Below are 22786 nucleotides of genomic sequence, written 5' to 3' on the forward strand. Positions count from 1 at the left end.
CTTCAGGCTGCTATTGAGGATTTATGATTCTGGATTACCATGGCAACCACATTCCCATGGCACATAAAGTAGTGAGCAGAAAGGTTATTTTTGGTCCCTCTTTTAGCTCAGTCTGCACATTGAAATCCACCTTCTTTTCCCTCTGCCATAACATGACATGCTGAGATCCTGAGTCTGTGCAGCAGACATTTTTTGTTTGTCAACTGGAGAGCTTTTGAAAAGGAGATGATTTATAGACGATAACTGGAAAAATGATGCATGCCTAATAAGGTACTTAACTTGCCATTTAAATAAAAGTCTATGTGGAATTGCTGCTTTAACATTAATGACATTACCTGTTTATACTTAACTAATTTTTCGGACTGTTCTATCCTTCAGAGAGTGAAGGTATTGCTGAGGGTGGCGCTCCTCTATCTTACAGTAAAGCAAAGGCAGCACAAGGGGGATGGCACAGGCTGCAGATTGGTGGATTCATATCCAGGGGTAGTGTCAGCAAAATACCTGACAAGCTATACTTTGCATTATAATTTTTTGTCTTGTAACAAATGGCCCACAGATATCTGTAACAGCTGAAGAGAAGTTGCTCAATTCCACTATTTGTTTCCACACTTGCAGTGGATGTTTCTAAAAGTGTCGGTTTTGGAGTTTGGTGGTGCTTTAAAAAGCATTTGAAATGACAGGTAAAAAAAACTAAAAGAAAAACTTACCTTATATACGGTAAAGAGTCATCCTGAGCCATTTTCAGCAACCACTGTAAGTCATCGTAGCTCCTGTCAACTGTGAACACAACACATACATTTACACCCCACAAATCTCAATATAGGAATTTCAGTTCAGGGCTGCACTAAATCTAGACTAAGGCTAGGTACACACTGCCTATATTTCCACCAACTTTTTATGCCGATCGATTTAACATCCGATCGATGGTCCGATCGCTTGGTCTATAGACTGCATACACACTAGTCTCGTTTTAGACTATAAAAGTGAAGAGAGAATGTTTCGGTAGCGATTTTTTTAAAATACACACATGCTCCCAACGGAGCTCCAGCTCCAGGAAGTATCAGACAATCATCACGGATCGATCATAAATTTATACACACTATACCATGAAAAGGTGATTGGAACGAAAATATTCAACGATATGACCAACTAAGTGAGGCGACAATCGACCATTTGGGAAGACTTTCGACCATCGTGTCACTACACACACTGACCCGACTTTGGAACGAGCGGTCGTATGTCGGTTGGATGAGGAGATTATTGGATGAAAAAACCTGTAGTGAGTACCTCGCTTTACAAATCTACTTTTTTAATGAGAAATCTTCAATTGTAGATTTCAGGTTTGTCAGATCACTCTATACGTCATTTACTTTGCTACATCTTACAGTTGGCAGAACATGTCTACAACTCTCCCCATAACGCTCTATCTTCGGGGGGGGGGGGGGGGGGGATTCAAACATGCGTGGAGTGCCTATGGGGTGCGAGGAGAAATCTGCAGCGATGTTCAGAGGAACACCATGGCTAATTGAGTTCCCCACTTAGATAGATGTATACACAGATCTAAACTTACAACGAATTTCAAGGGCGAGCTTCTGGTAATTTGACAGTGCGGAGTCGGAGGGGGAGAAGGAACAAAGTGGCCCAGAAGTGGTCAATGATCAAAATATTGAGATTCAAGCGCTGAGATTTAAATAGAACTAGATATGTCTCATACATAAGCAATATAATCCAGTGCCAGAATGCTATAAATCAATCACTAAAACGTCCATAACCGCTTATGTAAACATTCACCTGTCCACCCCTTTTTAAACCACCATCATAATAATAATAATAATAATAATAATAATGTAAAAAAAAAAGTGTTTTCCTCCTAAAAATACAAAGTGCTGGTTCATGAATTTTACGGAACAACAGTTTTACTGGAAAGAACACTATACGGTTCCATTCAGTTTATTACAAGAGGAAAACCACAGGCATTTTTGCCTGGCTATTCTAACAGAGGTTAGGCTTCAGTGTTTTGTTTCCCGTACAAACTCTTGAATTTTGTAGACAAGAGGAAGTAGGGCCCAGACTTGATGACAAGATGTTCACTGACACATATTATTGGTGCAGTAATGAAAACGTTTATATACAGGAAAAAAAATATCGTAGTAATTATCAATACTTTCATTTAACTCGTACGAAGACAGGGAACAGAAAACATTTCCATCAATGAAATGGTTAAGACAGGAGTATTAACAAGGTAGTAAGTTAAGAGCATATATATATTCAAAGCCACTCAAATTCGGCTACATAGGCCAGGGGAGTCCAGTCAACGATCCTACCCCCCTTCCAAGCAGCACAACACCTCGAGAGGCGATGAAATGATGAACATTCTGATGGGGGCTGGCAACATACATGCCAGGAGCCTGGAACACTATGTTCTGGTACATGCACACGGTACAGTGAAATTTGTGGTGCAACAAATGGGTAAAAACATTTTTTTTTATAAAAACCTGCAAGGACATACTTTTTAAAGAACTTACTACGGACACCAATTCGTGTTCCCATTCCCTGTAATGCTGAATGGAGTAGACACATAACTAATCTTTAGCTGTCAGAAGCAAATCACTGTAGTCAGATGTAACTTTATTCTGAGGCAGACAGGGGCGACCTGTGGCTCTTCCACGGTCACTACAAGTCCCAGAGAGCCCGGCCAGCCAGAGGCTGCTTATTATGGGTCTAAGACAAAAAACCTGAAATAAAATGATAATATTCCATCATAAAAGAAAAGATACAGCCTTACCCTTTGTGTAGTCAACTACAGCTTCTAAGGCTGCAACTCTGACATCTACAAAGTGTCCGTATTCCGCATATGATTTAAAGACCGTTGAGTCACTGGGCACGTGCCCGTTCTTTTGAAGCACCCGGATGGCTCGCAAACAGCTGCGGGAAGAAAAAACTGATAAAGGGACAATATTGTGTAAAAACTATATACTCAACACGTTAGCATCCTGTACTCCATGTTTCTATAAAAGCACTGCTCGTCAGTAAAGGCCCTGCTTGGCGATATACCTTTATCCATTCCCTTATCCGAATCTCTGAGCTTCAGACATCACTACCTGCTACTTACTGACAATACAGCCAACTATAGAACAAAAAAAAAAAAGAAAAAAGATCGCCGATTGAGGGAAGATACAGATATATGTGCAGCTCTACAGGAACATATCATTCAGTATGGTGAAACCTTAGGATACATGTAATTGTGTGGGGTGAATCTGGTACTACAGCCACCCCAATATATAAATCATACCTGATGGTTATGGTATGCCTGTAACTGGGGAGAAGTTTCTCCATATTGAGGAAGCGAGTTATCTCCTCCAAAATGAGGCGGACGTCAGCGTTCAGATTGTCCAGGGTGCGGGACTCGTTGTTCACGCTCACTGCCGGGGTTACGGAATTGGCGAGAGCATCAATCAACTCTGCCCTGTAGTAATTATCTGAAAACTAAGAGAACAAGAAAACAAAACGGATTTAGGAGACCAATTTATGTCACCTGTTAAAACCTCTTTTCTCATTGAAGAATCAATTTCAAAAAAGGGAAAGATCCATTTTATTCTTTTTATATTTATTAAAGGCAGTTTATTAAAAAAATAAAACAAATAAACAGCATAATAACAATAAACAAATTGTGTCACCACTGGTTAATAATGAGTTACACATAAATACAGGACGTTAACATTTAAATATGTTCTGCGCACAAGAGAATAAGAAAAGTAAAACAAAACTGTAAAGAACAATTAAGCAATACACAATATGTACAATGTATTAATTAGTGCTTAGATGTCTCCCACTAGAAGATCCAGGAAAGTATCCATTTAATGAGCTAAAATACTAATCTAGAAATATGTCATTATAAAAGAAAAGGTACACACTACGTTCTATATTAAAACAGGTCATGAGAGAGGGGCCATCGTTCCTTGAAACTTGCTCACCACTCGTACCGCCCATTCTGGTTCAGGTTATCAATGACTCCATATTGTTCGCAAATTTATCAAGCCGACCCCAATATGCATAAATGAGTTGTTGTAAACGAATGTTTAACAAGGGTCTGTCAAACATACGTGGAAGGAGCAGGGTCCCCCAGCAGCACAGAGTTTATCAGGAGATAAGTGTGCTGATCTTGTGATAGGTAGACCTGTATATGTGACAGGGCAGTATGATGATATGAGGAAGACAATGGAAACAAGCAGCAAGCCACAGACTGAGAGTTATATAGTGGAGGGAGAAGGATCTCCAACAGCACAGAGTATATCAGGAGATGAGTGATGTGTTAGTGATGACAGGGCTGCATGTGACAAGGGCAATGACATGATGTGAGGAGGGAAATGGAGGCAGCAGGAAGCCACAGACTGAGAGTTACATAGTGGAAGGAGCAGGGTCCCCAGTAGCACTTGTATAACATTTGGAAGTGACAGAAGTGAACTAGGTGGATTTGTACAGTGACAAATTGATAGCCGACATCATCTATGTGGTGGCAGTTATATAGAAGGCAGGAAAACCAATGGTTGTCTGTTCTGTGAAAGGCTTTTCCCTACAAGGCTTTGGGGCGAACTGGAAGCCTGGTACCGATACATTGACGATGTGTTTTTTGTCTGGAAAGGAACAGACAAGGATCTTTGCAAGTTTTGCCAACATTTGAGTAACAATAATTCTAACATCGAATTGTCTTTTGATTCAAGTAAATTGAGTGTAAATTTTTTAGACATAACGGTATATATCAAAGATTTGGCAATACAGATTATGACATATAGGAAACCTACTGACAATATCCGTTATATCCAACATGATAGCAATCACCATCATATATGGTTGGAAAATATACTGTTGGGGCAGATGAAGAGGGTGAGAAGGAATTGCTCTGAGGAAGAGATTTTTAAGGCTCAGGTTATGGAACTGAAGACCTCCTTTATGGATAAAGGTTATAGTAAAGACAATGTTGACAAGGCTGAGGAAGTAGTGAAACAGTTGGATAGGGAAGCTCTCCTTACTTCCAAAGACAGATGGGGGGTGAAACAATCCCAATGATTTGAATGGGCATTCATCTCTCAGTTCACTAAGGACTATAGACAGGTAGACAAGATTTTTCGGAAAAATTGGGTTTTCTAAGAAGGGATGCAGCAGTAATAGGGAAAGCTATTCCGGATAGACCAGTTTTTATCTATAATGGATGCCCCCAATATATAAGATAGTTTGGTGAGAAGTAGTTTACCTGATAACACAAAGAGATCGATAAGGACGGTGGGATTCCACAGGTGTGGTATGTGTATGGCCTGCAAGACCTGCAGGTCGGTCACCATGAAAACCACTAAACTGGAAACTAATGGTTATAAACCTTCTATTGATCAATATGTGACTTGTAACACAATGAATGTTGTTTATGTGATACAATGTGAATGTGGTAAAATATATGTGGGGAGGACCACACCCCCTTTAAAAGTTAGATTAAGGGAACATGTAAACAATATAAGGAAGGGATTAGAGACGCATTCCTTATCTCACCATTTTAAAATGGTTCATTTGTGTACACATGATCAGATTAAGCATTTTTGGGGGATACAGACTTTTGAAGAGAGCTGGAGGAATAGGAATATGGCCACTACTGTGGAGAGGGCAGAGATGAGATGGATTAATAATTTGAAAGCTTTAGCACCAGACGGACTCAACACAGATTTTGAAATAAAATGTGTTTTTTTTTATAATTTTGTATGTGCATCTTCCATGTGATTTTTTTTATGTGATGTTTTGTATATCATTTTTTATGTGATTTTATGTGGATGCAATTGACCTTCCCCTTGATCCTATTTCAGCATGGTTTTTGCATGCATATACCCGGTACTGATTTATGCGATCTATTTGGACCTATGTATTATTCCGAATGTACGTCCATATGCTATTGGAGAGGGATGTTTCCCAACCATGAGCATTATAGTGTCTAATATATTCTTATATTTTTTCTTTATAACAATGGACATTGGAGTTGTAATTATCATCAATATTAAAAAGGAATTTGCCTATTAAGGACATGAATATGTTCACAAGATCTTATGGACTATATGGATTCCGTATCATTGAATCTAAAGGGACCCCGTCAGAGAGATGGAAGGATTTGTTCATTGTTGATAAAGTTGTTTGCTACCAAGCCTCGTTGTGGGGTAATGGCATCCTATTATGAAACCGGAAGTGAGAATGGAAGTAGGGGGGCAGGATGAGTCCGATTGTCTGATGTGCAATTTGGAGGAAGATGACAGCCTTGATAAAGACTTCGGAGTAAGTTGAAACACGTTGGCGATCATCTTTTGGCCCAGCGGTCTTGGAATATCGTGTGGCATTGGGGGGATTGGAGCTGTAGCAGGAAGAAGCCATCTGAACTTAGTCTCCTATATGCTGTTGATTGCAGAGACGTCGGGTACGAGTTTATCCATGAGTGATGTCTTATTAAAAGTTAATGCACGAGATCTCCCTCTGGTGGTTTTCTTTTAATTTTCCATGGTCGGGTACATTGATTTGAGATCTGGGCAACGTTTTAATAAGAAAGGAAAAAAACAGAATTTGAGTTTAAGATCTTTACTGCGTATATCCGTAAGGATATATCCTTAGGGGGTAGAGAGCAGGAAGAGCACTGCTGTATTTTTTGGCATACATCTGTTTTTCACGGTGAAGATTGGAGGACCTCTATTTAAGTGGTGGTGGACTTTTGGTGGATTGTTGTATTTACTGACACCTCTGTATTTAATTACACCATGTTGGTTGCCTTTTTGTGTCTGTGAGTTTGTTTTGAAGGCATAGGGATTTACCATCAGTGATCACTTGGAAGATTATTTTAGGAGAGTGTACCCTACTTCACGATCACCCTGTTGTATAGAAAAGGGAGCCCAACAGTATGTATCATTCATTTTGATCATGATGTGAGGAGGGAAATGGAAGCAGCAGGAAGCCACAGACAGAGTTATATAGTGGGAGGAGCAGGGTACCCAGCAGCACAGAGTATATCAGGAGATGAGTGATCTGTTAGTGAGGACAAGGCTGTATATGACAGGGGCAGTGACATGATGTGAGGAGGGGAATGGAGGCAACAGGAAGCCACAGACTGAGAGTTATATAGTGGAAGGAGCAGGGTCCCCCAGCAGTACAGAGTAGTGTTATGAGGCTCCTGTCACTGATGTAGGAAGATTGTGGCACACCTCTATATGAAACAAACCTCACACATCCATGTTGCATTCATAAGGGACAGATGCGTTAACATTGTAAATCTCTTCACAAGGTCCAGGGATAGAATAAACTGGACATTTTTTAACAACTATTTTCCTAGCAAAAAAGAGGGTTTCCTGATAGAAAATGTTTGCGCCAAGGACTGTTAAGTCTTGAGCCTATACCCAGTAGGGATACTCTGGCATCCAGGGGAGCTGGTGTTCCCACATTGCTACCAAGGAATTTCAGCATCTGTTCCCAGTATCCCACAGTTTTGAGCCATTGCCAGGTGGCTTCCGAGAACCCTGCTGGGTTGTGTCTACGGGGCCTGGGACTTGTGTAATACACAGGGAGAAGAAAGTGTGTCAATCTTTGACTGCAGTTTGCAGACACCATGTTATGCTGCTTAAGGCCCTATTCCCAATTTGTAACATCCAAAGAGGTAAAATGATGATTTAATTACGAATTACACGCATGTTTCATTTCTGTTTTGTGATGTATTTCCTATTTATGATGATGCTATATTTTAATTGGGGTCCTGACAGCAGAAATTAAAAATCCCACTATTTACCTACTACTACTTTAGATCTAAAGAATTCCAATAAGGTTAAAATGACACAATGGGCCCGATCCATCTCTTGGATGTCAGTGAGTATCTTGCGTTGCAAGTAAGAGAAACTATAAAAATGCATTTTATGTACAGTGCGTATTAAAAACCAATCTGATTTATGTATTTCATGTTAAAAAACCCAAAACAAAAACAACTAAATTTCCTTTCATAAATGTATTTTTATTAATACGAGTTGTTAACATATTTAATTTTTTTCTATCCATGCGTTCTGATAGGACTATATTGCACGTGTTCCGTACTCAGAGCCATAGCATAGTTAAACCCAGATTAAAACGGAAACGTTTCTTGAGATCCGCTTGTATTTAAATATGGCCGTATGTGCTTGTAAGTTACTCAGGATTTTAAAAAACGCAACTTGCGTTCCAAGAGGAATCGGGCCCAATATGTATAAAAAAAAAAAATATTTTCTCAATAACAGAATTGTTTCGTTCCCATTTCATATATGGCAATCCCTGGCTTTAGTGCAATGGCGAGGAACAATATGAAACCACTGATGCCCATTATTATTTACATGATTTTAAATATAAATGAACAGTACAGAATATTATAATATATATATATATATATATATATATATATATTTTATATATATATATATATATATATTTTATATATCTATCTATATATCTCTATCTATCTATCTATCTATATATCTCTATCTATCTATCTATCTATATATCTCTATCTATCTATCTATCTATCTATATATCTCTATCTATCTATCTATATATATATCTCTATCTATCTATCTATCTATATATCTCTATCTATCTATCTATATATCTCTATCTATCTATCTATATATCTCTATCTATCTATATCTATCTCTATCTATCTATCTATCTATCTCTATCTATCTATCTATCTCTCTATATCTATCTATCTATCTCTCTATATCTATCTATCTATCTCTCTATATCTATCTATCTATCTCTCTATATCTATCTATCTCTCTATATCTATCTATCTATCTCTCTATATCTATCTATCTATCTCTCTATATCTATCTATCTATCTCTCTATATCTATCTATCTATCTCTCTATATCTATCTATCTATCTCTCTATATCTATCTATCTATCTCTCTATATCTATCTATCTATCTCTCTATATCTATCTATCTATCTCTCTATATCTATCTATCTATCTCTCTATATCTATCTATCTCTCTATATCTCTCTATATCTATCTATCTCTCTATATCTATCTATCTATCTATCTCTCTATATCTATCTATCTATCTCTCTATATCTATCTATCTATCTCTCTATATCTATCTATCTATCTCTCTATATCTATCTATCTATCTCTCTATATCTATCTATCTATCTCTATCTATCTCTCTATCTCTCTATATATCTCTCTATATATCTCTCTATATATCTCTCTATCTCTATCTCTATCTCTATCTCTATCTCTATCTCTATCTCTATCTCTATCTCTATCTCTATACATAAATACATACATACTTACATACATACACGTAGTAGTCAGTAGACAAGAAAATACATGTACACGGTAAAAAATAAAATGTACCCATGCAAAACCAATTACAGTAATTTCCTGGCATCAGACCATGTAAACAAATTAGCTAAATGTCTCTGCAGTGAAGATGATTCAACAAGTGGGACATAGATCAGATACAAGGAGCCGGCTATAACGTTCACCAGATCTCACACAACTGGCTTTCTATATACATATTAATCTTGGGACACTTCCACTACAAACGCATAAAGAAAAGCATTCTTACAAGACTTTCCTTTATTCAATTTATTGGAGGACACGGAGGCCAATGACTGACAGATTACACAGTTTGGGAATGTATCCAGGAAGCCGAGAAGAAAACGATTACAATGGTTGTTACTGGCAGCCGTGGATCACAGATTACTGCTACTCAAACTGCTGCCTCTATGCCGTCCGTTACCGGTGGGTAAACATTACACTAATGCAGAAAGTAACCTTTGTTAGGATACTACAGAATAAACCAACTGCACAGAACACAAGCTATTGGTATAGCTCGTAAAATAAAGAGTCAATGTCATTCCTTCCAGCAGTGCCGCAATGTGAAGCATTCTTATACCCAAGAAAGAAAACCTCAGTAAGCAGCGACAAGTCTTACCTTGTTCTTTCTGTTGTCATTGTATTTAATGAGGTCTAAGATAAACGATAGAACATCTTTGGGGCATAAGTTATGAACATCTCTCAGCAAAGCCATAGCCACTGGCATAGTCTGCAAGACAGAAGATTAGAAATTATTTTAACCTTTTTTTCCGCCCAAGCAAACGGGAAGGGACCTGAGCCCCTAAATCTCACACATGTATTCCTCGCTATATTGTGCATGGCATTAAATGTTACTATTTCCACTATTGGATATGTCCTGTTAAAAATGAAATACCCTTTGGACCTGTGCACTGAACCCCGCTGTACTGGTACCCTCTTGCATGTGCTGGGGTGACTCTTGAAGAAAGAAGGGCAGCACTAGATGCAGTTAAGCACACAGGTAGGCAAGTCTAACCTCCTATCCTGCGCAGACACATGCCACTGCTACATATCACGGATGTAGTGAGATTTCCCAATAGTTACCATGATGGGGCCTGAAATGACCCTGATAACCAAAAGCAGTCTGAAGGAAACTAATGCAATCTTTATCTGGCATGTTGGCAAATTTGCTCATGAGATGACCGCTATATTCCTGTGTGTGCAATCATCTTACAACTGCACTAACGGGCCTCAGTGACGCCAAAAACAAACTAGTTGCTCTGCCTGGATCGGAAGTTGAATGGCTGGATCTTGTGTGTGACCAGATCGGAAGTTGAATGGCTGGATCTTGTGTGTGACCAGATCCGAAGTTGAATGGCTGGATCTTGTGTGTGACCAGATCGGAAGTTGAATGGCTGGATCTTGTGTGTGACCAGATCGGAAGTTGATCCTTTTGCTCAGAGAGGCAGGAATGTGTGTGTGTGACCAGCTTGGTTCAGAAACAAAACTATATATAGCTTTCAAGAATGTAGACTAAAACTATGAATTGATCTATACAGATAGAGATTCAAGAGTATATTTACTATTCTGCGGGTTTGAAAAAAAAAAGGAAAAAGTGGAGATGTTGCCTATAGCAACCAGGTTCTAGTTATTTAGTACATTGTAAAAAATGACAGCAAGAATCTGATTGGTTGCTATAGGCAACATCTCCACATTTTAAAACCAGCAGTTTAGAAAATATACCCGAGAGTTGGATAAATATGATAACTGACTGATTATTTATACAGTAAGGCTGCATTATATGTTGTGTATGAAGGTATATTGTATAAAAATACAAGTGACTAGGAGCTCGGGCCCTCCAGTACCACTGTGCTCTGATAATGATGCAGCGTGTTGTACCCCGATGTCCAGCTTTGGCCCAATCTCCATCAGGTAACACACAATACAGAATGTAACGTTATAGAAAAGCTGCTAAAACGGCACAAACACGCCGAACGCCTAACGGATCATTAACGGAGCACAATGAAGTTCTTGTACATGAGCACTAATTATTCAACATTTATAGATATTGGTTATAAAGCTACAAAAGACCGGGCTCCAACTACTGTGTGATGCCAGAGTTGGCTCTAACTGAACAATAAAATCAAGGCTATAAACGTACAGTAACATGACCAGTATTCAGCCATGAGGAAATACAGCGATCAGTTTACCTTCTGTAGAAAGTAGCTCTGGAAATTCATGAAGTTGTTTGTTTTCACAATGTTTGGGCAGCTCTTGCAGCAAAACATCCGTGTAAACAGGGACTTCATTGCCGGCGGTCCGGTCCATGTACTCACCATTGAGTTAGCAATCTAGGGTCAGACAAATAGGTAGCCCGTTAAGTATTGGACAATACAAACTTCTGATACACAACTTTGCATGTAAGTAACCGTGATGACGTTGATTGGGCACACAATGCAGTGATATTTTCTTTATAACGGCAACAATTAATGTCATGTTGTACAAACAATGTATACTAGACAGCTTACCTGCCCCAATTACTAGTCAAGCACCTGTATACAATTACTAGAATAGCACAGTGATATGGAACTAATCTGTGTTTTGTACTGATGGTGGCACCATCTAGGTTGTATTGACATTGACTAATCTGCTATTGATTACCAAGTAATGCAACACAATCAGCTTTATAAAGCCCGTGGGCATACGTTGGTCTTCCTCTTCCACTAGCATATAGAGCAAACTTGGCTAACCTGTGGCACTCCAGGTTTTGTGAAACTACAAGTACCAGCATACCCATCCAGCAACAAGCTGCTATATATTGGCAAAGCATGCTGGGGCTTGTAGTTTGTAGGTGTCACAACACCTGGAGTGCCACAGGTTAGCCAAGCCTGATATAGAGCATTCACTGGTTTAAACAAGAGTGCGTCGTTCTCACCCGCAGATCAGTCACGTACAGCCTTCGCCTTCACCCCCCCCCCCTCCCCCCTCGGCCATCCTCAACCCTAAAGCGAAAGATGCACGTGTCGCTTCACAGAATTATAGCAATATATACAGTATATATGCACATTTTAATTCAATACACTCAGACACCTAAAACAAATACTTTGTGAGTTATACAAAACAATGAGGACATGGAAAGTATGCTTATACATGAAGGATTAAACAGATTTATTTATTTTCCTTCGTATTCTTTTATAAAGTCTTTAGGATGTAAAAAAGAAATACATCTTTCTTGCAGTGCTTTCTACAGAAAACAGATGTTTACTAGTCATTATCTATACTCTCCAGATGAGATCATTTTCTACTCTTTGAAAATGGAGTTAAATATAAAGTAAACATATACATTTTATCGAGGCTTTATCTGAGAGACACTAACTTTTTACTTTATTTTATATAAGATGCCTTTATAACTTTATAGAAAATGGAAAAACAAGAGTGACAATGGCATTGAAGCGGAATCTGCATTCCTCCTCTTTTATAGAATATCCCTCCAAGGTGTATAATCAATGGAGATGGAAGTGATCCTGCTGCCCGACACAAGAGATGAATTTGGGCACCTACTTGTGTAGATAAATTGAATGATTATCCTGGAGCTAATCTCTTTGTTTGATGATCTGACTACCAGGTAGTTTAGTTAAATGATGGGAGTATTACAAAGGCGTTCTGACAGTAGACAGAACTATTATCAGGCAAGATCATCTTTGTGATCCGTGGTTGACTTTCGAAGTGAGCAAGTAGTAAAACTAAAATCCAGATGCATTGCTTTTAGTAAAGAGAACCGATCAGAACGTACTTGTTTTACAAAGGGTCTAGTGCACTATACAAATGTGTACAACAAACAACAAGATAGCCCCATTTCCATCTGCACAGTGAGCATAGAAGAGCTGCTCCTTGTTCGTAAGTGTGGTGTGAATGAGAGTCAGTCTGCATTCAGCTCTATACCCGCTCCCGTCTTACAGTCGGTCACTGTGGCCCTTCCACGTTTTTGGCACATTTGCATAATGCACTAAGCAGTAGGTACAATGATGACCTACAACGCGACAGGTTCCCTTTAAAATGTAAATGTTGGGAAACGAAGAACTTCAGATTAACAATGTACATGATGCTGCAGTAAGAGGATGGATATTGATAGATGAGGTGGTTATTTTTATACTGCACATGTATGTTAGAGTGAAAGTCCTGTATCAATTAAACAAATCTCTATACAGGCACAAGTACAGTGTTCTCCCAGCACCCCTTTCCCGGGTGCTCCACCCGGCTGTTTTTACTTGCCACCCGGCTCTTGGAGCCCAACAGAGTCCTATTATAACTGAATCATCATCATCATCATTTATTTATATAGCGCCACTGATTCCGCAGCGCTGTACAGAGAACTCATTCACATCAGTCCCTGCCCCATTGGAGTCTACAGTCTAAATTCCCTAATATACACACACAGACAGAGACTAGGGTCAATTTTGATAGCAGCCAATTAACCTACTAGTATGTTTTTGGAGTGTGGGAGGAAACCGGAGCACCCGGAGGAAACCCACGCAAACAAGGGGAGAACATACAAACTCCACACAGATAAGGCCATGGTCGGGAATTGAACTCATGAGGCAGGAGTGCTAACCACTAAGCCATCGTGCTGCCACTGAATAAACCATTGTTCCTCCTATTAGAACGGGCACTATGTGAGCACTACAGCCAGCAGTGTGTGTTAGACCCCTGACCACCAGTCTGACCAGTCCTGGCAGGTGTGGGCAATAACCTCCAACATTTTTCAATATTATTGCAAAGTATTACAACTTCCCCCACCCAGCTACTTCTTAATGCCACCCAGCTGGCAACACATTTTCTGGGGGAGAACACTGATGTAATGAGAACAGCACATACACATGAATGGGACTTACTGAAAGATATGGTATACAGAATTATCTGTATACAATACCTGGATGAGACACAGTGAGGTCTTTTGCTCCGCCAGATGTACAGACCTTGTCCACGTTATTGGATGGATGATCGGTAAACTCACCTTGGCAAGGCAGAAGCACGCCATCATCCGCACTCGGTAGAAGCACTGCTCCTGCTCCAGGATATCTGTCAGTGCAAGTCGAGAGGCCGGGGTGGGGAAGCTTTCCAGAGCGAGGATGGATTCTTCCTGGGCGACCACGTCTCGCTCGTAGCGCAGCTGGTACTGCCACATGAAATCCGCCTGCTCGAACTCCACCTTCCTCAGCACAGACATGTCCGGGTCAATCCTAATCCAGAGTAATGGGGAATCCGCACTGGAACAAGAAATACCAGCGCATAATTAACAGAACGCTTTCTTAGAACCAGCAATGGGAGACTGTAGCAACAAGTGAATGCAGCAACATCACATTTAAATGGAACCAAGTTTTTCTAAAATCCCTTTTACGCTAGTGTCATACCCGTATTGGGCAGCAGAGTGGCACCGAGGTTAGCGTTGCCATTCAGAGGGTTCGATGCCCGACCTGGGACCTATCTGTGTATTGTATGTTCTCCCTGTGTTTGCGTGGGTTTCCTCCGGGTGCTCTGGTCTCCTCCCACACTCCAAAAACATATTGGTAGGCTAACTGGATGACGACTATGGGCCATAGCATACGTGTGTGTGGGAGGGCTACAAAATTTAGACTGTAAGCTCCAATGGTGCAGGGACTGATGTGAATGGCAAATATTCTCTGTACATCGCTGCATAATATGTTGACGCTATAAATAAAAGAGTGATAATTTCACAAACAGCGTATCTCTGCTATTTATACATGAACGGAAAAAGCAAGCAAGTTAAATTCAAATGACACCAAGAGAGAGATCATCATTTTAGACCTTTAATTTAAAGGTTAGTGTTTGTATTATTACATAAAATCAGTGCAATGGCTTTTCATAAATCTTTTTAACATAAGAAAATCAGATTACTTTGTCTCGCTATATTCTGAAATCTTAACGCTACATTGAAGATATTAAAATGCAACAATGTTTTCTTGTCTAAAATGCATAGATGTAAACATAGCACAGAAGGCTAAAACAAACCAGCCCCAATTAAATCATTCCCAACAGCAAATTCCCAGAGACTAAAAAATTTAAAAATGTAAATTTAATGAAAAAAGTGTTCAACCTACTCCATTGCAGACAGATCCATATCCACTTCTTCCCCGTTCATCAACGGGATTTTCTTCTTCTTATTTCTGAGAAGGTTACAGAAAAACAATTCTTAAAACACTGCAGCTCTGACATAATTCCAGAGTTTAATGCCATACGGAGAAAGGGAAGCTGTGACTCCAAGCAGTGGGTCTACAAGGGCCAGACAGCCATGCAAGACACCAACATAACAATATTTTTGAGTTCTGTACTAACATATAGAGTTGTGCTCTGCAATCAATGTAAAATAAATAATAGATCAAGTAAATGTTTTTCCACCAGTTTTCCTAATCTGGAATCATCAATGTATGTAGTTCAACTGTGTCTGACCAAGAGTTAAGTCTCATTTGGTTCCATTCATGCAATTAGTCTTAGTCTGGGTACACACTACTGAAAATTTCTCCCGATGCATCATCATTAACGATTTTACCAACAACGGGGAAAAAAAAAAAAGAGTCCCGATCAGCAGCCGAATTCTTTGTACACATTACACACATTTTACACGATTTTCCTTCAGATCTGTGATCTTCATCTGTCATAACCATCGGCTGAAAAGATTGTGACTCTGCCCACACCACAGAAATCTATGAACACTGCTGGTGGTGAGTACAAACACACTGCAGAATTGGAACAACATTCATCTATCGTTGAACATGATTTTTCGTTTAGTTTACAAATAAAATGAAACTGTACAAAGTGCTTTGGAACGATAATCGTCCATTGTTGCAGCATACATACTAATGCGCTACTGGGCCGAATGGTCGTGTGATTGGCCCGATAATGGGGTCAAAACCCTTTGGTGTATAACGAGCCTTACTCAGGCTATCTAGGTTACAGACTGCTCACAGAACAATGAATATGACAAATCGTTAACACGGATAAGTAAAAAAAAAAAACCTGTTTTACCCGGCGATCAGTAGTAGAAAATCAGAACGGCTGTTCATTGCCATACAGGGGACCGTATAACTGGTTGTCAGCATTAACTGACAAAGATGCTGTACAACCCCTTCAAACATTATGACTTATGCTAAAATTAAACAAAAACTGTATGTACACCAAAAAGCAACACCCTCATTAAAAATACACTATGTTTAAAACACAAATATAAATGGTTTTGATGATATTATACACCAAAGATGTCTGATTTAGTGTCCTATGCCTTGACCTACAAACTAATACAATTATGGCAGATGCATCACCATGACCAATAAACTAGACAGAGGATTACATTTTCACAACAAAATAATGCACTAAACTGGAAAACAAATGGCATCATTTTAACAGACTACTGTCACCAGCACATATAAGTTAGTTCTGTCATTTGAGCCGCACAATCAGTAGTTACACTGCTTAAACAGATATAAAAGTACAAGTTAACCCGTGCATGATACTCATGCATTCTAGTCAAATCAAGCTACTTAAGGTGTTAAAAAGGTTCTTCTCATGCATTTGGGCCATAGCCCAGTCCTCAACTACCAACCACTCCCCACTGTCACCCCCGGCAACCACCAACCACTCCCCACTGTCACCCCCGGCAACCACCAACCACTCCCCACTGTCACCCCCGGCAACCACCAACCACTCCCAACTGTCACTTCTCCTTCAAGAAATATATATATATTTTTTTAAAATCTTTATAAACACTTTTAACAATTAACAAATTAAATTAACAAATTAAAAACATCTTAGTATACCAAATTTCAGCCCTTTCTGAATTTTTTTTTCCACACACAAGAATTTAGTAGGTCAGTGTATAACTCCGCCCAGCAGGTGGCGCTGCAGCTTGGTTTTATTTTTTCCACACACAGACAGACTAACACACGCCACTAGACATTTATATATTAGATATACGATATAACCATCAAGAAAAAACAAAAAACTAATCTCACTGGTATCTTTCCCCTTTTAAAGAATACATACATTTTTTTTGCTCAAACACCTTAAAATTGGTGTCAAAATGTGTGCAATGACGAGAGAACACGGCCGATTAGACAACTCACTTAAGGTACATATAACAAAGGTTTAAGACACAGAACGTACAAAGGAGGAAAGTAAACTTCTGAATGTGTTCTTCATTTGTTTAACGTTTAGACAGCAGGTTATGATCAATACATCCATGTAAGCAGCCTTCTGTTTATACGAGATTCAATGCGTATTCAGAAACGGGATCCCCCAGAGAGCAACAAAGTGGAAACACATGTGGTAATAGGACACTCAAAACTGTATCAACATTGGGGAACGATGTAATGTTTCAAGCTGTGCCCACAGTGCTGTGTAGCATTATTTAGTTTAAAACACAGAAAGAAAATGAAAATAAAGCATGGGGCGGACCCAGCAGAGGACTGGACTATGGATCACCTTCTGCTCTTAGAGTGACAGGGGATGTCATGCTTCAAGCTGTTCTCTTCAATTTGTAATGTGTGGTTAAAAGACCCATCAAGCTCCTGGACAGTCACTTTTAGGGGGCCCTATGGTAAAAACAAAAAACAGTTTCAGCCATTATACAGCAGAGATCCTCAGTGCCACTTTTAAAGAACTTAACAGAAAAAAATGTAATTGTGCAATAACAAACTGCCTGCAGCCACTGTGATCAGGTGATGGGTGCACTTTTCAATCCTTTTTGCAGGGCACGGGGACGTACGATGGACACGGGGCTGGTATACAGGGCACGGGGACGTACGATGGACACGGGGCTGGTATACAGGGCACGGGGACGTACGATGGACACGGGGCTGGTATACAGGGCACGGGGACGTACGATGGACACGGGGCTGGTATACAGGGCACGGGGACGTACGATGGACACGGGGCTGGTATACAGGGCACGGGGACGTACGATGGGCACGGGGCTGGTATTCAGGGCACGGGGACGTACGATGGGCACGGGGCTGGTATACAGGGAACCGGGACGTACGTTGGGTAAGGGGCTGAGATACAGGGCGTGGGGACGTACGATGGGCACGTGCCTGGTATACAGGACGCGGGGACGTACGATGGGCACGGGCCTGGTATACAGGGCACGGGGACGTACGATGGGTACGGGCCTGGTATACAGGGGGCGGGGACGGGCCTGGTATACAGGGCGCGGGGACGTACGATGGGTACGGGCCTGGTATACAGGGTGCGGGGACGTATGATGGGTACGGGCCTGGTATACAGGGCGCGGGGACGTACGATGGGTACGGGCCTGGTATACAGGACGCCGGGGCGTACGATGGGTACGGGCCTGGTATACAGGACGCGGGGGCGTACGATGGGTACGGGGCTGTTCTGCTATGAAGTTACTGGACACTGGGATATGCAAGCACAGGAGTGTGCTGGGCATAGGGTTTTCATGCTGGGTACAGTAAACGGGCAAGGAGGTTTATGTGGAGGACAAGTGACTGTTATATAGGGCACAGGGTAATGTATATGCAGTGCTTTCCCAGAAAATTTTCCCAGCCAGGTGGCACTAAGAAGCAGCCGGGTGGGGGCAGTTCTAATACTTTGCAATAATAATGAAAAATGTTTTCAGGTATTGCCCACACCTGCCAGGACTGGTCAGACTGGTGGTCAGTGGTCTAACACATACCCTGCTGGCTGTAGTGCTCACATAGATTTATTTTATTATAATAGGACTCTGTTGGGCTCCAAGTAAACACAGCCGGATGGAGCACCCAGGAAATAGGTGCTGGGGAGAACACTAATATGGAACATGGGGCAGCTATGCTGGACACTGGGATTGGCAGAGCTCCGGAGTTTTCTGGGCATATGACTGTAAATGAAGGGCATAGAGGTGCATGTGGTGGACATCTGGCTGTTACACGCTCCATTTGTCATATATAAACAATATTTACTTTTTCACCATGGTAAATATCTGCACATACTGTGTATGATACACTAAGAACATCCCATTCCTAGGACTGCAGCTGTCATATCTTATCACTGTACAACATGGATATACTCCGTGTGTTGTACTACACTGAGAATATCCAACTCACTATAGTACACCACATTCACTTTTCTTTTCTTTTCTTACACAATACAACGTGCGGTCCATCATAGACAAGAAGATGGACACACTAATCTAGAGAATATAAGCTGGTTTCTGGGAACATATAATTATTTTACTCTTAATAACGAATAAAACCGATAGATAAACTAAAAACCCATTGAAACCAATAACACAGACAGAGATGTTCTTACCACATATTTCTGTGTTCCCAAGGAGGTGTAGTCCTGTTTTATTTCCAATTCTAAAACGTTTCGTTTTCTGTTAAAAGCGAAGCTGCCATAAAACTTCACAACCCCACTTTGGTCCCTGGATGACACCGTTAAGGTTTCATGACAAATCAGAAGTAGTCCGGCTGACAGAGAGACTATCGCATGTTGAAACACTCTGGGATATAATCTCACAAGTCTAAAAATCGGCCACACTTCAAAGAAAACATTAAATATATAACTTCCAATGTGGCACTGAACTTTCTACATGTCCTTATTCATTCATTATAATGAACTAAGATGAAGTAAAGATCTTTGCTTATTGAAGAAAACATAACTATCATTTACACCACAAACTGTATTGTGTTTTTTTAACTTAACACATGAAATGTGCATTACAAATAGGACAAATGAGTGAAATGGTGTCATATACACCCCTGTGTTCTAAAATACCACTATATTTACATGTTTAGAACACAGCACAAGCAATGTCTCTAACATGCTTTACCAGTACAATAGACTGTATAGGTAAAATCGAAATACACATAAGACGTGCACTGAAAGCACCCGATTACACGTGTGAATAACCCATTAGTTTTCTTGCATTCTTACCCAATTTTCCAGCACACGTGTGTGAACAAGTCCTCAGGATTCCCTCTAAAGCTTCCAAAACATGCCCAAAAGCAACAGTGTACCAAATAAATGTTCCTGTGCAAATTGATAGGTGTGGTGGAAGATGCAGTAGAAGAGGACAGCCATGGGCCTGTGTGTGTGTCTGGTCATCTTCTGATAGCACCAACAGACTGGTGATGAAGCCACAAGTTCTCTGGCTGCTAGGCAGACACACAAAATGGCCAGACTACGGTCAAAAACCATGATCCTGCCCCTGGACTCTCAGGTCCCGATGCCAGGTACACATTAAAATGTTAAATGCATCCAGGAAAGCTAATGGTGTATGGAATATCATCTTTCTATCCCAGTATCGATTGACAGATTGTACGACTACCTGTCAACTGTTCCTGTAGATGGATAGAATGTAGCGAAATGTAAATCAGCCTCTTTTAAGGACACCAATCGAGATGTTTATACATAGTATCAGGTAAGACTCCACACAAGAGCTGCATTATTGCACTTTTCACAGGTTTGTCTTCAACATGTTGCCTGGAATTTATTTTTACACCACTTGTTAGTGGCCGGTGCCACATCCCTCACATGCCCCAGATAAGGGTTTCGCTACTAATCTAATTCTGGTACAAAAAGGATACACCCATTGCTTTATTAAAGGCTGTATGTCTTTTCCAGACACATTGGATATAGATTTCAAAAAGCCAGATGTAGAAACCAACATCTGACTCCACATGTGAGACTGGAACTTCTGCGATGAGGCCGTGCTGGCCAGGCTTAAAAGCTTGTTGAAAACCTAGAGTGAAGAGAGAAGAAAAGACCCCTGAAACATTACACAGAACTGGGCAGGAGATAGAAACACATTATCGCACTTGAAGTGAAGCAGTGTACCGTAATCAACATTACACAGAAAGAGTATAAATGACAGACGGCTCATACTTCTAAGTCAGTGTTCAAAAGTAATTAAACTCAGAAACTAATCTGTAGATGTTTGTGTGTGCACAGAATCGGGTTGAGTTAATTCCTTGCACAGTGTGATTTAAACAGAAAAACAATGTATAATGGTACAGATGTACAAATGATTAAATCAGTATCCAGTTTAAAGGGGACCTGAGACATATTTATAGGATAGAGAGCATTAGAGCACATGCAAATATTTTGTCTCCTAACCATTTTTATCCTGTAAAGTAGACCCATTTTGTAGCTTCAAGCTTGTGAAGGCTCCATGTTGATGAGGCAGCTCTCAGAATTTGAAAACGTGACCTTGGATGTTTAATGAATATTTTTACACACCCAACTGACGCTTTATAAGATGTAAAGCTGGGTACACACTACACTGTTTTCGTCCAATAATCGGCTCAAACAGCCGACATACGACCGCTCGTTCAAAAGTCGGGTCAGTGTGTGCAGTGACACGATGGTCGAAAGTCTGCCCAAATGGACGATTATCGCCTCATTTGGTTGGTCGTACCGTTTAATATTTTCGTTCCAATCTCGTTTCCGCTGTGTAGTGTGTATAAACTTCCGAACGATCCACAACAGTGAGTACGAAATTACAGTCATTGCTCACGACAACATGGCTGTAAAAAGTCGCTAAAGGGACGTCCGCTCTTTCCTTTATTGTCCTAAACATGGCTAGTGTGTATGCAGTCCATGGACCGAGCGATCGGACCATCGATCGCATGTAAAATCGCTCGGCATAAAAAGTTGGTCGAAATTTCTGTAGTGTGTACCCAGCTTAAGCCGGCACTGTGCTCAATTTGGTGCTGGACTGGTCAAGTCCTCTTAAAGTGCTATACACCACTCCTCTCTGCAAATACCCATCTGTGCTTTTCAAAGTAATCAGCGAGAGAGCTTTGAAAATGGGGAGTGTTTGTTGCCTTAGAAGCCACTTTCTACAACCTTGAACATGCACCCTCTTTTTAAACGTTTTGCCATTGCAAGCAGGCTTTATGTTATACAGAGAGGGATGGTGTAGAACACATCAGAAAGTGACACACCTCAAATGATCTGATCATCGTTTTGTTCCAGAATGAAATCACATCCCCCCTGCCTTTCATTATACAAATATGGGAAATCAGTTACTTCTTAACAGGAGGCAAATACATTATACCTTTAATCATTGACACACAATACATCTTCTATTATTAATTCACTTATAATATCCCTGGTGACCAAGCAATAAATATTTTGTGACTGATCGTATCATGCTCCTTTGGGGAAGGGAAAACCTATTCATTCCTGTTACATTCCACTTGTGCAACAATATTATATATTATAATGGTGAATCTGCGCACAATCATGTACTTATTACACATTGCTTTCCTGAGAAGCTTACACAGCACTGGATTAGAGTAAGTCATACCTGGTGTCATTGCGGTACGTGCAGGCAGTTTTATTTTATGTTTTTTGGCACTTGGAAGTGGACACCAATCACTTACCACATCATGAAGTATTTGCATGGATTCTAAAGCTGGTTACACA

At 40.3% G+C, this 22786-nt stretch overlaps 1 protein-coding gene across 1 annotated transcript in view; it reads right to left on the minus strand.

Moving 5' to 3' along the window:
- TAF2 (TATA-box binding protein associated factor 2) overlaps positions 1-22786 on the minus strand; it is a gene marked incomplete at its 5' end in the record, with an annotated part of 70055 nt that overhangs the window by 26049 nt on the left and 21220 nt on the right. Inside the window, 10 exons of the mRNA XM_075214004.1 lie at positions 708-777; positions 2786-2925; positions 3293-3486; positions 9981-10091; positions 11551-11691; positions 14355-14607; positions 15460-15525; positions 17837-17946; positions 19664-19778; positions 20944-21098. Coding sequence (XP_075070105.1) covers positions 708-777; positions 2786-2925; positions 3293-3486; positions 9981-10091; positions 11551-11691; positions 14355-14607; positions 15460-15525; positions 17837-17946; positions 19664-19778; positions 20944-21098 — 1355 coding nt within the window. The remainder of the gene's footprint in view (positions 1-707; positions 778-2785; positions 2926-3292; positions 3487-9980; positions 10092-11550; positions 11692-14354; positions 14608-15459; positions 15526-17836; positions 17947-19663; positions 19779-20943; positions 21099-22786) is intronic.

Source organism: Mixophyes fleayi, chromosome 5 (assembly GCF_038048845.1).
Source record: "Mixophyes fleayi isolate aMixFle1 chromosome 5, aMixFle1.hap1, whole genome shotgun sequence".
Taxonomy (NCBI): Eukaryota; Metazoa; Chordata; class Amphibia; order Anura; family Limnodynastidae; genus Mixophyes; species Mixophyes fleayi.